Genomic DNA, 16,248 nt, shown 5'->3' with positions numbered 1-16,248 from the left:
AAAGTAATAATCACATATGACTTAAACATTTGGAACTGGATGTTTGCATGTGTCCAAATGTTTTTATATGTCTATGAGCAGGTCAAAACATGCACATTAATAAACTAATGTGCCAGATTGCGTCCACACAATACCTGTGGTGCTAGTACAAAATGTTTAGCAGTTTTCAATATACACACACAGTTTGCGTTGTGTTTTGCATTTTGCACTGTTTTCACACAGTCTTGTGAACTGAACTGTTAAATTGATTTTTTTAATTACATGATCCAATAGGAACACCGGGGGTATTTTTGCAACATATTTGCTTGTGTATATGGAGGGAATGTGCTTTACTAAAGTGTGTGTGCTCATTTTACTAAATTGTGCGCTCAATTTTGTAAATCGTGTGCTTGTTTTACTAAACAGTGTGTTTATTTTACTACATTGTGGGCTCATTTGCTAAATTGCACTCATTTTATTTCATCACATTCTCATTTTAATTTTTGGAAAAAGAGCACACAATTTAGTAAAATAAGTGTACTTTTTAATAAAACGAGAGCACGATTTAGTAAAATGAAAACACTATGTACTGTAGTTAAACGAGCGCACAATACACAAAAATGTGTGCACAATCTAGTATAACGAGTGCACAATTTAGTAAAGCGAGCACATGATTCAGTAAAACGAGTGTATGTTTTCTCAATACATAGAAAATCTTGCAATGACACCCCCCAGGAGATGTCATTGCAAGATTGTTTTTGTATATCAAGATAATATACGCTCGTTTTACTGAATTATGCACTTATTTTACTAAGAGTGCGTTTGTAAATTGCCACTCCAAGCGCTCTGAGCCAACTCTTAACTTTTAACCGTTCGTAAAATGTGGGTGGAATAATCGTTATTTATTCAAAGTGTCACAATCTCAGAGCATCCAGATCGTACTCTTATACTAACAAGAATAGATTGTAATATGGTTAGAACGGAACCCTAGAGTAGTCATTGCAAGATATTATATATCCAGAAAACGTATACTCATTTTACTAAATTGTGTGCACATATTGCTAAATCATGCGCTTGTTATACTAAATAGTGCACTCGTTTTACTAAATTTAGTAAACATACGCACAATTTAGTAAAACGTGCACACAATATATTAAAATGTTATGTAAAATGTAATAAACTAGTTTTTTGAGAGAGCTATTCTATTTTCAGTGTTGAATTTACAAACGCACCCTAAATTGTGCACTCGTTTTACTACATAGTGTGCTCGTCTACTAAATCACTCTTTTTAGTAAATAGTGCACTCATTGTACTAAAATGTGCACTCATTGTACAAAAAAATAGCACAATTTGACTAAATGAGCCCACCATTTAGCAAAATGGACACACTATTTAGTAAACCAAGCACACATTTGACTGAATTCAGTGCACAATCTAATAAAATGAGAGCACGATTTAGTAAAAATGACGACACATTAAATTGTGCACTCGTTTTACTACATAGTGTGCTCGTCTACTAAATAACTCTTTTTAGTAAATAGTGCACTCATTGTACTAAAATGTGCACTCATTGTACAAAAAAATAGCACAATTTGACTAAATGAGCCCACCATTTAGCAAAATGGACACACTATTTAGTAAACCAAGCACGCATTTGACTGAATTCAGTGCACAATCTTATAAAATGAGAGCATGATTTAGTAAAAATGACGACACATTTTAGTAAAATGAGTGCACATTCATCCAAAATAGCTGAAATAAATAAAAAATGCATTCAAAATTATAGCTTGGGTCTTGAGGATATGTCACATGTCACAATGTCACAATGTAACATTGCCTGGTGAGTGCCTAAATGAGTGTTGGCTAACATCTCCCAACACCTGATGTCCATTGGGATGGACATTAAACTTTGAAAAAATCCTGTACTACACTGTTATGAAATATATTCAAACTAACTTCAAATATCATCACCTGCAATGGTTAGAATTATACTGAGTGCAAATTGGTTAGGCTATCATAAACATAAATTCATATTTATGAGGGGGAAAATGTGTTTACTCCTGTTCCTATTTAGCTTCAGAGCCATGCTTGTCTTGTCTGATGTCTGAAGTGCTCTCAGATCAAGTTACAGGCCCTAACTGCATTCTGATTGGGTCATCGGGATCCAATCAGTTACAAAGCATAATTAAAATGGTGAAATCACAGATTTTCATTGGTCTAGACCCAAAAATATGTCATGTCCATTCCAATGGACGTGGGGTCTGAAAGGGTTTTAATAGTTTAATTTCAACTTCAAGGTGTCACTCATAACCTGCCTTGGAGAGCTCTCACAGTCTTCCTGAGATATGATTTTTGACAGGTATATTCAAACAAAGATCAGCTAAATTGATGGATCATTTAAACTATTGCATACTGCCTCAAAGAAAATAGGAAAAAGTCCCTCAACATACAAAACTATGACATTCATCTGAGCAGTTAGTGTAACAGCGCCCTCTAGAGGCTCTTTCGCTCAGTTTCCTTGCAGGTAGTCTTGAAAGTCTACAATGCCCCGAGTTTATAGGAATTCCAACTTCGTGTGGTGTTCCATTGTAATTTTTTATCGTAGAAAGTCAGAATTCTTGACTTTCGAATTTGTCGAATTCGAAAATGATGAAATTCAAACTAGAAAATATCTGACTTTCGAATTGTGGAAGTCTTGGATGCAGCATAATTGATTACTAATTGGGAAGCACTTGTGTACCTCTGCATAAAAGGCTATTACCTTCCCCAGGGCTGAGCTCATCCCAATAGGTTACTCTTGCATATTGGGCACACTAGCTTGCACAGCATCTCATCTTTGCATACACCACAGCATACTGGATTGAACCTTCATGTATCCTTTTCATTCTAAATGAGTTAATAATGTTGAGTTCATGTGTAATGCTCCTGTCATCCACACTTTTTATGTCAAGGACAACTTGTGCCTGTAAGTCAGAATGAGAACAAAGATATTCTTTCCCTAATCCTTGCTGTTTGCTGTGTCACCTGGCTCTCTGAGAACAGGCTGATGTTTGTGCAGTGTTTTTGTTTTGCTACTGTTCAGCGGGCCACAGCTGGTGGAGGTTGACTATGTGCCTTGGAGGAAGAGGGAGGGGGATCGAGAAGGACTCCTCTGAGGATCAGCACATCAACATCTCCCACAGCTTTTGTCTGATGCCCACAATATAACAGCATATTTGATAATAATAATAATAATAATAATAATATTAATAATAATAATAATAATAATAATAATAATAATAATAATATATAACATTTCCAGCCAGAGTTACTTCAACAATAAAACACTGCAAGGCTTTAAATATTCTGTCATTCTCCGACAGAGAAAATAATGGCCATTATCACCCATAATTTACAACAGACATTTTAGTTGATTCAAACATTCCTTGCAAAATATTTGGTTTAAATATGTGTATATATGAAAACATCATTTTGCACCAATAAGAATGATTAATTCTAAAGATTTCAGTGATAATACATTTCTATTCTAGCAGTATGTTTGAAGCTCTCTGTGAGGGACTTACGCTTTGCAGAAGTGTGCCTCCTAAATCCAAGGGAATGAACAGGTGGAGAAGGGGCCACCAGTGTACAGCTTCTTCAGGATGTGCCAGATGCCAGCGTGCTCCACCAGTAAGTTCCTTAGACCTAAGCAGTAGTCTGGAGACTGAGTGGGAAGGCAGGGCTGGGCTGGGCTGGGCTGGGTGTGGAGCGGGGGGCGGTGGGGTGGGGGTGCTGGAAAAGGTTGCCTCCCTTTATAATTAGTGCTCCCTCCTTCCCCCCCATACTGGGCAGAAGAGACTACCAACTGGCAGCATGGGGTATGTGACCTTATCTGTGTTGCACAGTATACAGGTAATTGCTTAAATGAAAGGAAGTGCTTCAACAAGACATCAGAATTATTTATTTACCCTTGTACCCTTGCTAAGTGTGCTGTTGAACACACCATATCTTATTTATATTCGAATGATAGATGCTCTACATTTTCAGTATTAATTATAGAATGCATGTGTAGGCCCGTCAATGACTTAATTTATTATAATGAATTACTTTTATAGGCCTATATGTTTTATGAAGTCTGTAGATTTCAAGTATAAAGTACTTATTCATAAACAGGTTATAAATGTCAATCCTGGTGGAATATATGGTTCCTATATGACAGTGCAGTATGCCACATTTCAGCTGATTGGGAATCCAGTGAATGAGGGGCAGTGTCTTGTGTATGTGTGTGTGACATGCAAATCTAAAGGGAAGAATAACTTTTTCCCTAAAGCCTGATCGATAGACTGTACAAAGCAACGTTATTTATTTAGTCATTTGCCTGAATTTGCATGAATATTGCATTCCTGACACTCATTTTGAATATAAAATGCACTACAGTTTACATTCTACAGGTTATAACTTAATGTAAAAACTTGTATTGGCTACACAAGTAGCAAATATTAAAGCAATTGGCTGAATGGATCCTCAAAAACAAACGTTGAACTATTGTACTCCAATCTTTACCATAACAATATATATGGATTTTATGAAAATAAAAAGAAAGATTACAATATTACATTGTTTAAAATACCATCAATTATAATTTAATTTGTAACTTCGATCATTAAAAAAACATATGTGGCTCAGACTTTTAAGGAATGTTCAAGCATTTTCATTGCAGAGAAAGAGCAAACGTATTCAGTTGCATCATCACCATGTAGGTACTAATTTGCATTGTTGGACGGAACAAGAGTTAAGGGGTTCTTTTTGGAAAATACGCCACGAATGAAGACATACTAAAGCCAAAGGAGCCATGGCCAGGGATAGCCTGGTAAACCAAACTCATGCACGGAGTTAATAGAGTCTGGTCACTCACGATTGGAAAACATTTCCAACACTCCCATTGTGACAGGTGTAGACTTTGCGTTAACTTTGAAATCATGTTTGGCTTGATGTGGAATACTGCCATGTGCATCCCTGTCTCCTGGCACATCTGCATACACATGTTCACATGAAGGAGATTCTGAGGTTATGTTGTGCTGCTTAGATGGCAATCCTCCAAGGGCATCCTGTTCCTTTCCCTCCTCTATCCACCTTTGAGACACTTGGCCTGAAACAGCTGAGCCCCAGTGAACAGTGGCAAAACAAAAATACTTCTCACCTGCAATGATCTCCAGTTTCACTCTGATTTAAAAAAAAAGAACTTTCATAGTTTTGATGCTTAACCAACTACCAACTAATATGTAACATTCAATAGCAGAAATTCATCCTTGTTCACCAGTTTGGAGAAGACCAATATAAAGGCATTTTACTAAAAGGAAGTCCCAAGCCTTTCTCTGAACCCATCTGCACCAAGCATTCTGTCATGAAAAGGTCAACATTGTTGACCTGTATGTCTCCAAATAGTGGCTATACTGGTCATGCTATCAGTGGAAAATACATTTGAAGAAAGACCTAGTTTTAGCATTTTATGGAATTCCATGGCATTTGATAATGCCATACCCTGCCATAACACTAATAAACCTTCATAAAATGTCTAACCCTCATATTTAACCCAGACTTAAGACTTTGCACTTTGCCCATCATTGATCATGGAATTAAAATAGCAAGGTGCTATAGTGATTAATAGGCCAGAGCGAGGGATTTGAATTTCAGATGATCCAGCTCAAGTCTTGTCAGCACTAATGTATGTATGTATGTATGTATCTCACACTCTTCATTTAACATCTAAAAATATCATTAAGAGGAAAAATAGGTCAATGTACAGTAATTCATCAAAATACAGTCTTTTGTCTAGAAGTACAGGAAAGGTGTGAACAGAATATACTGGTTTATTGTTTGTGTTTGAACTGTTAACATGACTAACTGAATGGGAAGCTACAACGTATCAGTACTTTATTACCCTCTACTGGAAATGGTGAGATACTGCAGCTCGTGATGATGAATGCACTAACTTTACCGTTATAAAGTCTCTGCTTTGTCTTAGTGGTCAAGGGCCAAGATGATTAATCATCATGAGAACAAAAAAGAAAATTAATTCATAAATTAATACCAAGTATACATACACAGCTTTAAACATCTCAAATTCAAATCCCTCTTTCTGGCCTATTAGGTCACTGGGTCTGCACCTTGCTATTTTAATTCCATGATCCAGCTCTCCCCTCTCGTCCACTACTGTCCTCTGATGAGCGTCTGCTATATATCAGCCTTCCATCAACACTAAAAGGTCAAAGTGAAGACTTTACCAATTGCTCTTCGTTCTAGAGATAGCTTTGGGATCTTCAAAATAGAATAAAAAGTAGAATAGAATAGAATAGAATAGAATAGAATAGAATATACTTTAATGTCCCCATGGGGAAATTTGTCTTGGGCTCATCAAAGCCTAACCCAGTACATAACATGGACATGACAGACAACACGTTACATAATAAATAGAAACATTGACAGCACGAGCTACAGCACAGAGGAGCCCGTTGGCAAGAATGTGAACTGCCCATGGAGCTCCAATTACACTAGAGTAGATGGTAAAAAGAATGGCAGTTAAAAAAAAGTGCCTAAAGACTTATCTGGTCACCTTATTTTCCCTTACAGTAGAGGTGGGTATATATATATGTTGATGGGTATTGGTATTATCCTGTTCAATTCTATTTAGTGTATTGATAATATTGGTGGTTTTGTCTCTTTGATGTTATGAGATAATGCTTATTGGTGTCATTTGTAAGTCACTTTGACAAAATCACCTGCTGAATGTCATAAACATATTTATAGCCAATCAAGAACAATCTAGTTTAAAATCCCGAAGCGGTTTGGTCAGATGACTTCAAGACCTGTCTCAAAGATCACTGCGGCAGTTCAGGTTGTTTCATAAGACATATTTATGTTTCTGAGTTCAATGTAAGGGCTCTTAGTGTCCTTTTCAATTACTTCATATCTTCTTAATATTATTATTTTATATAATAATAACCACATACCAGTCTTCAGTACACTACCATCAGCTGTTACAACCCCATGAGGAATCTGGAGTGTTTCCTGGACCTCGACCATAAAGGCATCCTCTGGCTGCTCGGGTGTAAAGCGAGCACTTCTTCCCCCACGACCTATATTGTAATTTTGCTCCAATGAATATTTCATGCATATTGTGCTTACTGTGGCTAAACAGTAGACCCGGTGGGGGGAGAGGGTGTTGAAAGGAGCAATGCCCCACGGTGGGGCAGAATCTGGTGATGATGCCTGTCTCTCAGGAGGACTGTGGAACTCTTGGCCCCCTATAGCCCACTAATGTTCCACCATTCAATATTAATGAGAGCTAAGAGAAGGATCACTTCTGCTGTGCTAAAACACCAAATTAATTTGATGTTCTGAATTTGTCTGTATAATATTATGCATACAGGAAAATTATTTCTTTTTAAAGAGTGAATATGATTAATATATTTATTTAAAGTAAAGGAGCAAACTTTAATACATTTTTGACATTGTTAATACAGTGGTTGAAATATAGTCTTTCCAAAAAACATTAATGCACAATATATGATCACTTAACTGTATGAAATGCTATACAATTAATGGTACAAAAAAACTTTTAATGTTAAAAACTTCATATAAATTGTTTTACCTTAAATACAAGAAATCACACATAAAGCTATAGATCTCTATGATATCCATGAAAGACTCCACTGACTTGCTTAAGCACTTCATGCACAATCCTTTTTGCTTCTCTAAATTGATCCTGATCATAACACTAAGCTAAACTGAACATAGGTCAATTAGCCATTGTGATCTAATTCTCACGTAGGAGACTAACGTAACTAAATCATTTTAGACAAATGACTCTTAATCCAAGATGTTGCTGTCTGCTCGCACCAGCACAGTCACAATAGTGTGCACACCCGTGATGGGCGGTGGTCAGGCCCAGCAGTTGGCACGTGCGCGTGGCCGTTCGGGGACTGCTGCTGCCGCTGCTGCTGCTGCTGCTGGACCTCAGAGGAGCCCAGCTGCAGGTGGAGGAGGGCCGTCTGGGCTCGCGTCTCCTGCAGGGCCCGCCGCGCCTCCTGCAGCTGCTCCTGCAGCCCCAGCATCTCCCTCTGCCGGCTGCCGCGCTCCTGCTCCAGCACCGCCACCTGCTGCAGGAGGTGAGCTGCCATCGCCTGTGCAGACTGGAGCTTTGAGGGGGTCAGAGACTCGTCAGGCAAGGCAGGACTGTAGGCTCATATCTGTTATGTTCATTACCTTTTTTCTAGAAAGGGATTAAGTGAAGTGAAAATGCTCCACAGGCCAGACTCATGGGACTAAGCTGGATGTGAAAAGAAAATGGTGTTGATATCAACACAACAAAACATTAGTCCTTCATGTGTTTGTGGGTCTGTGTATGGAAGACATTGCCTGACAGAAGAATTCTGCTTTAGTGATCTCCAGTGATCTCAAATTCTGAAAATAATTTGAAGTTAGGAACTGGTTTAGAGCTGTATTTCTTGCCTGTGGCATGAAGGATGGATCGTGCCACAGGTTGTTTAGTGTACTGTATAACTACTCAATCCCCTGATGAGTTTGAGATGTGTGCATACTCAAAGTGAAATGATTGCTTACCTGGACTGTCAGCTCAAAAGAGGAGCATTTGAGCTGTTCCAGTTGTTCCACTTTGGTTTTGCAGGCAGTGAGGATGTCAATGAGAGTGCTGTTGCATGCTGTACTATCCCTTTTCCTGATGCTCACATCTTCCTGCATTTGGTCCTCACAAATATTCTCTTCTAAGTCAGCTATGGTACCTGTAGAGTTCCTCAGAACACCGCTCCCTATAGTAACGCCCATGTTGGCGTGCCTGTGTTTCTCCTTAAGGTCCTGTAGAGAGGTGACAGATAATCCAGTGTCATTCAGTTCGGATCCAATGATAACAATTGTCCGCTCTAATGAGGAGTTGGTTCCCAGCATTCCTTTGTGCGCCCCTCCTGATCCAAGCAATTTCTGAGATGTGTGCTTTTGTGAGTCTTCTCGCAGGCAACCTAGATCAGAGATGTCATGAGGGGAAGCGCACGTTTCTGTTAGTGGTGTTTCCAGGTTTATTCTGTCCTCACTTATGATTATGGATCTTAAGGTCTTCACTGTAACGTGAAGAGTGTCATCCTCTTCACAATCCTCGCACGCCAGTTCATCGGTTTCCCTCTCTGTGGAGTGTAGAGGTGACTCCTTGGTCACGAGCTGATCTCTCGCCCTCACCGCGCCATCTCCAGGACTGCGCAGACCGGACAACGCCTCCTCGGCCTCGTCCAGCTCTCGAATGGCCTCTAAAGGCGAGACGTGAAGAGGTAAGATGTTTTCCTGAGAGAGGCATGCTGGCAGCTTGGTTGTCTCTCCAGCTCTGGTGGCTGGATCAAGTGGAGGATCCTCTACAGGACATGGACTGACGGAGCTAATGCTGAACATCTCCTCCATGGCATCTTCCACCTTTCCCAATGAGTCCTCCTCTTGCATCTGCAGCCCATCACATAACAGGGTGTTAAGCCCACTGCTAGAGAGTGCGGGAGCCTGGCTCTGCATAGATACTGTTATAACATCTACATTAAAACAAAAGTACCTCAATATTATTCAAATATGAGTATACCACACAAAAAAATCCTATCACATGTATATGAGTATTATAGTTTTGTTTCCTTCTTATTTGTTTTAATCCTATACAGATAAATAATGTGAAGAGAGAGAGTGCTCCTCCTACCTGCAGCAGGTTCTGTGCGGTCATCCCTCTGCCCTCTCTGTTCCACTGGTGCAGTGTGTGTCTGTCTGCTGGTGGGCAGGTCTGTCTGCCCGGCGATGAAAACTCGGACCCTATTAATGACCAGGAGCTCAAGGCTCCAGTTACGTAGGCCAATGAATCAATTTGCCATATTCAATTATAGATGACATCACTTATGAAGTTGATTGCAACAATTTGCATGTTGCATCGCATCATCTTTCATAACAAATGAAACACTGGGATTATTCAGTAACTGCCAATGAAATTCTGTTGCAGTAGTCACCTACAAACCAGTATACTAAGCATAGTTGATTGTGCTTATTCTGCTTTACTATAAATGACATCATATAATAATGCATATCTAAGATGACACACTTGCATTGCTCGGTATGAACAGCAGTTACCACACAGTATCCCATTGAATAATTCACTGATGAAATGAACACCAGTCAGTTAAGCATCCACAATACCTCTGGTCCCTCGAGAGCCAGCTGTCAGATGACAGTGTCTCCTTACCCGCATTTACACTGTCATTGACCTGTTATTTCATCAACAGCAAAAGTGCTTTATGTCTTTACTTGACATCAGCAAGAATGTACACTGCAAACACAGCTTCCTCTTTACATTTAATACTATGGACTAGTGAATGGAGATTGCAAGTGTACAGTAAGTGCTTGAGACCCCAACTGCTTGGTTGAAATGTGTTCATAAAAACCACCACACATATTATTTTTTTCCCCTTTTTGCGGCTATAGGTTCTTAATCTTCCTGAACTTCAGGGCACACTCTCACACGTGTCTCCCCCCACCTCACACATGGAATAGCAGCAAGTTCATGCAAGGCCTTTTAATAGGCCTGCTAAATTTGTACTGCTGGCATCACCAGGGAGGACTGGCTCTGAAACTGATCTGCGCTCTCAAAGGAGAGTTCCTTTGGCCTCGAATATAACTCAGCCTCTGTTCAGCAGAGCTAAGACTACTTCTAGCCCTAGCAGCTCAAAGGCCCTCAGGGATACCTCAGTGTCATTACTAGTGCTGTCACAATTCCATATCATTAATAAATTATACACCAATATAATTTGGGCCGGTAACTAAAAATACTACAATGGGACACAAAGTGGATTGTCCTTTAAAGGTTTGTTGCCAGTGGAAGAGTGACTTTGAGCCACATCATAGTGTTTATAAAACCTGTGAAAGGTGTATAATCATGTGGTGTACTTAATCAGACAAGTTGATTAAACCTGAAGAATGGTGGAAAAGGAAATCAGACAAGTCAGGAAATAAACTTCAGTCATACTCCCCTTCCTCCTCCAGCTTTATTGATAGTTTAAAATTACATCTCTATGTTCATCTCTACTTCTGTTGCAATAACCTTCCGACTTAAAAACTGAGTACAAGCAAATGATATTTTTTACAGTAGTCTAAGTGATATTGTACAAAAATAACATTTTGATTCTGTGAAAACATTCTCCTTTCTCCTGCTCCTAATTCTGCTTTTTCTCCTTTGTTTTAATTTTTTTCTGTATTTTTCCCATGGGTTAAATGACCTAAATGGCATTGCGATCTGGGGACTTTAAGTTAGATTTTCCTTTTTACTGTCAGCCACGGCACATAGTTAACTAGCTGACACGTCACAGAGTGAAAAAAATAAAATAAAAAATCCAATGCATCCTTTTTTTACATAGCTTGTATGTTCGACTTTTTTATATTTTCCCCAGGCTGCGCTGTAAACGGGTTGATCAGTTGTACTATTTCATTTACCGTTTTTCTCCACTTAGCTGCGTACTGCTGGTCGGACGCGGATAGATCTGACCATTATGTGACATGTGCTGCTTGCTCCAGGTCATTTAATCTCACCATAACTCACTCACGTTCACTAAACAACAAAAAAGCTAATCATTTCCGGAAGCTCAAGCTTCCATGATTTCGTTTTTTTTTTCCTCCCGTCCTCCCTCCCTCCCTCCCTCCCTCCCTCCCTCCCTCCTTCCTTCCTTACACTCTTTACACCTCTCGCAGAGGCCCAGTTGCCCAAGTCCGGAGAGGCCAACCTGACATGATGATGCTGCTTCTCACTCACACGCACTCCTCCCTGGTTCACCAGTGGCATGGAAAGGGGGTTCTTTAACAAAGCATTATACATAACACCTCTACCAAACTAAACATAAACATTTTTGTATTAAATGCAGAAAGTGGAAAATTCTTCTTTTTTTCCTTTTCCACCCCTTTCCTCCTTTTAACATGTCAAGAGCTCACTGGCCTGGGACTAGCCTCTATCTGCCAACCTTTGGCCAGTGAAGAGGATTTCAGAGAAAATAATACAACCATCAATCAGAAAAAGGAGGGACGACAAGGGAACTGGAATTAGGCAGTGGCTTCGATGGTGCATTCTTTCGCCAAGTGCCCAGCCTTGCCGCAGTTGTAGCAGTTCACTTCACTGGCCTTGCTGCACTGGACCGCCACATGGCCGATCTCTCCACACCTGAGAGAAAGAGAGGCGCTGGGTCAGTTCACTCACTGGCTGCCTCACCGACTCAAACAAAATGGAGGATTGTAAGCATTTGCATCCAAGTGACATCTTCAGTGGGGAACAAAAGCATTCCAAAGTGACCTTCCAACTAAGGCTGAATATTAACTAAGAAGCTTCATAATGAACAGTATTAACTTTCTTCAGTTGCATGCACTGACTTCTATGCATCCAGATAAACACATTAATGTTACCAATGGCTGCTTTTCCTGAGTCAGTTGTAGTTTGTGAGTCTAAAACAAACTCTGCGGAATGTGTACAACTTAATACTATAAATACATTTATGGGATGGGTACATGTATGGCTTCACACCCATATACCTGTAGCACTTGACTTTTTCACAGCCTTTCTGGATGTGACCAAAGCCTCCACAGGAATAGCACTTCTGCTCGTTGGCATGGTCACAGTCGCGTGCCATGTGGCCGGCCTTGCCACAGTTGTAGCAGCACTGCTCACGCTCCTTCTTGGGCTCCTTGCAATCTCTGGAGATGTGACCACTCCTGCCACAGTTGTAGCATGCTAGACAAGGAGAAAAGAAGCAGACAACTCAATTAGCTCAATTCTAGAGTGAGCAAGTTGAGGAAATGATGCAGATATGGCAATAAAACTTTCCTTTAAGGAAAGAAACGACCTTTGCTTCATAATACATGATTACTATGCGCTGAACAAACAACGGTTAAAATGCTTAAAACAGTCAGATATAATTACAAAAATCTATGTTCTAATCCACATGTTTGGGTATATACACCTTTTAAAACTATGCAACCTAAATGAATATGAAATCATTCTGAGTAACTCTTACAAACTTGACCAAGGCCTTCTGGTGGACTGATGCGTGTTTTAAGAGTGTTCTGGTGGCAGTTTGTAGGAGCAAGTCACAAAAGTAATCAACAGATCTACAGCACCTCACCCTTGGCAACTCCCTAAGACATGAATTCAATTTGGCAGACTCCCTAAAAATTAATATGCATCCTCAACTGTTCAAAATGCATACTTGTATGTATTATATACATTACTTGTATGTACGAACCATGAACAGAAAGAAAAGGGGTCCACACAGGCTTACATCTTCAGCTAAATAGGCCATAACAGCTGAGCTGGCTCCTGCCCAAGCCATCTGAGTGGTGTGGAATATGCCACTCCTGTATGAGCTGCTACACTAAACATTGGTGCAACTTCAAAAAGTCAGACTCACCGTCCTCAGTCCGCTCGCAGTCCCTGGCCACGTGGCCTGGCTCTCCACAACGGTAGCAGAACAGATCTGGACAGGGGCAAAGTGGAGAGATTTTTACCTCAAACTGAAAAAACACAGCAACAGCTACAGTGACCTAAAAGGCCACAATGCCGGTTCAGCGGATCTCAGCTCGCTCACCTTTGCCACGGCCACGGCCCTTGCTGCGCCCGCGTCCAGCATTCGGACAGTTCTTGATCCAGTGGCCTGTGCGGCCGCACCCAAAGCACTCGTTGCTGCTCATCACCTCAATCTCTACGACCTGCAACCTGCGAGGCATGGAAGTGTACATTTTATTGCCCTCTCATTAACTGTATCTAACTTGTTTGGAAAATAGATTCTCTAAGGGGGGGGAGGCCAAGTGTCCTTGCAGAGAAGATGAGAAAGATGTCACTGCTGACTGATCACCTTCCAAATTAAATTTCCAAGAGGTGTTTGAAGTCATCTGAACATTAAGATGACTTCTCATGTAAGTGCTGTGGCCATTTTAGATGTAACCTAGGTGTGAGGGTCCACTAAAAAAACAACAACACACACACATCTGTCAACTAATGTCATGTGGACGGGAACCATAGTTTAATATTGTAAGAAAACTATGAAATCTGCTTCATTATTTCATGACATGACACCACTTTATTGACTTTCCCAAAGAGCCAAGGAGATACAGGTGAGAATAAATTAAACACTTGACTCAAAAACAGATTCAGAAGTTTCAAATGTAAATCACGTCACTGGTCTGGCTCGCTTTTGAATGTTTTTGTCGGAGTTAGGAAAAGCAAGGTTCAAACATAAGGGTTGACAATGACATACCTGCACTCTGAAACCAGCTTCTATCCATCAAGATAACCACCAACGACGTCGATGCCCGCATAACATCACTTTTAACAACCAAGAGTGCTATTGCAGTTTATGTAAATTAATCTATGGATTGCTACATTATGGCATTCAAAATGACATGATGCAGTTGCTCTACTCCCGATACTACACACACCATGTTCAAATGCCAAAGTCTGTTCAAAGCACACTGGCCAACAGCAACAATGGCAACATGTGTTTTAGCAAGTTGGCTAGCTAAGGAGGCTAAGGGGGCAAGGCCATGGGAGAAAGAGAAAATGTATGCCCACTACGCACAGAAGCACTACTTTTCATTTCTACTTACAAGCTAGTAATTTAGGGGCACCACATATCAAAAACTCCATTAGACATACTTTCTCTCTCCAAATATTCCCCCGTCGACTCACCAGTTTCAGCTGCCCCGTGCTGGGTTCCTGCAGTTCCATTGGAACATTCTCCGCGCCGCCCACCCACGCCTGCGGCCTCGGTACTTGAACGGACCCTCAATATTTCGGAAGACCCCAACAAACAGTCCCACGACGGTGATTACTATAATCTCCCGATACCGTACTTCGCATCAGCATCGCGTTTATTTTCGTCTGAAAACAACATCTACATGCAGCATATAATTAATAAATTCCAGCGACTTTCCCGCGCGGAGCCTGACGCAGTAGGCCAAAGTGCGCCGTCAGAAATTTCTGCTTGTTTACCTTTTCAACAAATTCCACCACAACAGTTCGCTTTGCATCCATGTTTCTTTGACATATTTCGAGAACAGAGACCCCCTCGGACACAGGGCTATCACAACACATCTTATCAACCGTGATTATTTTCATATTTTCGTCCTTAAAAGCCACTCACCTCGGCTACGTGACTCGTTGCTGTTTATTTTCAGTTCCTCCTCTCTCCGCTGCGCCACACGCGGTTTGCACACGGACCTCTGCTGGCCAAGCCCCCTCCTCCGCCCAGCCCTCCTTTGCACACGGCTCGATATTTTGAAGAACCTATAGTAAAACGGAGCTTGCGGACACCACCTTGGGAAATCGTCGTATCACAACATCAAGCTCAGCAATTGTCTTTATGTTAGACATTTCGCCTTCCCTTTTGCCCGAATGTTTTGCATCAGTAGGCTATCAGGTTACTACAAACAATACAATTTAAGAATAAAAAACAACCCTCATGCATGTTATTCACAACAAGCAATTAAACAAAGATGATTCATAGCCTACCCTAAACAAATCTGCAGATTTTCCTTTGAATTCCTTGCCTTTCATATGCAGGAATGCCGTAGGCTATTTTGGACATGAAAACACTGCATTGCAACCATGCACTGCATGTAGTAGGCCTATTTTAAACATTACACTGTGGTAAAAACACTGCAGTAAATGCAGTTTTTGTATAACTGCATTTAAGGGTAGGCTACGCCATGCTGGAATTAGATATAATTTATTTGAACAAAGGCTTTTGCTGAAATTAGCCTAAATGTCACCAACATATGGGACGGGCAATCAATAATCAGAAAAAGAATCAACAATGGCAAATATTAGCCTATGCAATCTTGACCAGTGGCAGTTAGCCTACTTGATCATCAATGCAGACAACTTATGTGCCCTGGAAATAGCCTTTGGCAACAAACTCAGAGAATATACTAACACAACCTAATGCATGCACTCAAATAGAGGTAGGCTATCAAAACCCATGTCCACCATATTGGAAGGAGCCAGCAGACAGAACAGAGAGAGAGAGAGAGAGAGAGAGAGTCTGGGCTTTTACAGCGGAGTCATTTGACTGATTGAGCAAAATATCTGACCAACCCCTCGCCCAGAACACCAGATCAATAGCCTACATTTGAGGAGTGTAGTCATCTTTCGCTGTTAAGGTGGTCCATCTCAGAGCCATGTCTTAAAAAAAATTCATCACATTATTACAACAGAACATT

General features: G+C 40.6%; 1 protein-coding gene across 1 annotated transcript; it reads right to left on the bottom strand.

Moving 5' to 3' along the window:
- Window positions 1-11,001: 11,001 nt before the first annotated feature.
- On the bottom strand, window positions 11,002-15,250 carry cnbpb (CCHC-type zinc finger, nucleic acid binding protein b). Its single transcript, XM_076267783.1, has 5 exons — window positions 15,171-15,250; window positions 13,617-13,744; window positions 13,440-13,505; window positions 12,565-12,763; window positions 11,002-12,199 (listed from the first exon to the last, which is right to left on the bottom strand). Exons 2-5 carry the CDS (start codon window positions 13,717-13,719, stop codon window positions 12,082-12,084), a joined length of 486 nt encoding a protein of 161 aa, XP_076123898.1. The 5' UTR covers window positions 13,720-13,744; window positions 15,171-15,250; the 3' UTR covers window positions 11,002-12,081.
- Window positions 15,251-16,248: the final 998 nt, after the last annotated feature.

Source organism: Alosa pseudoharengus, unplaced genomic scaffold, assembly GCF_046254945.1.
Source record: "Alosa pseudoharengus isolate Yale_2024_CS ecotype anadromous, Long Island Sound unplaced genomic scaffold, YU_APseudo_1.1 YU_APseudo_1.1_scf_5, whole genome shotgun sequence".
Classification (NCBI taxonomy): Eukaryota; Metazoa; Chordata; class Actinopteri; order Clupeiformes; family Clupeidae; genus Alosa; species Alosa pseudoharengus.
The sequence above is the reverse complement of the archived record's forward strand: the minus strand, read 5'-3'. Positions and strand labels throughout refer to the sequence as shown.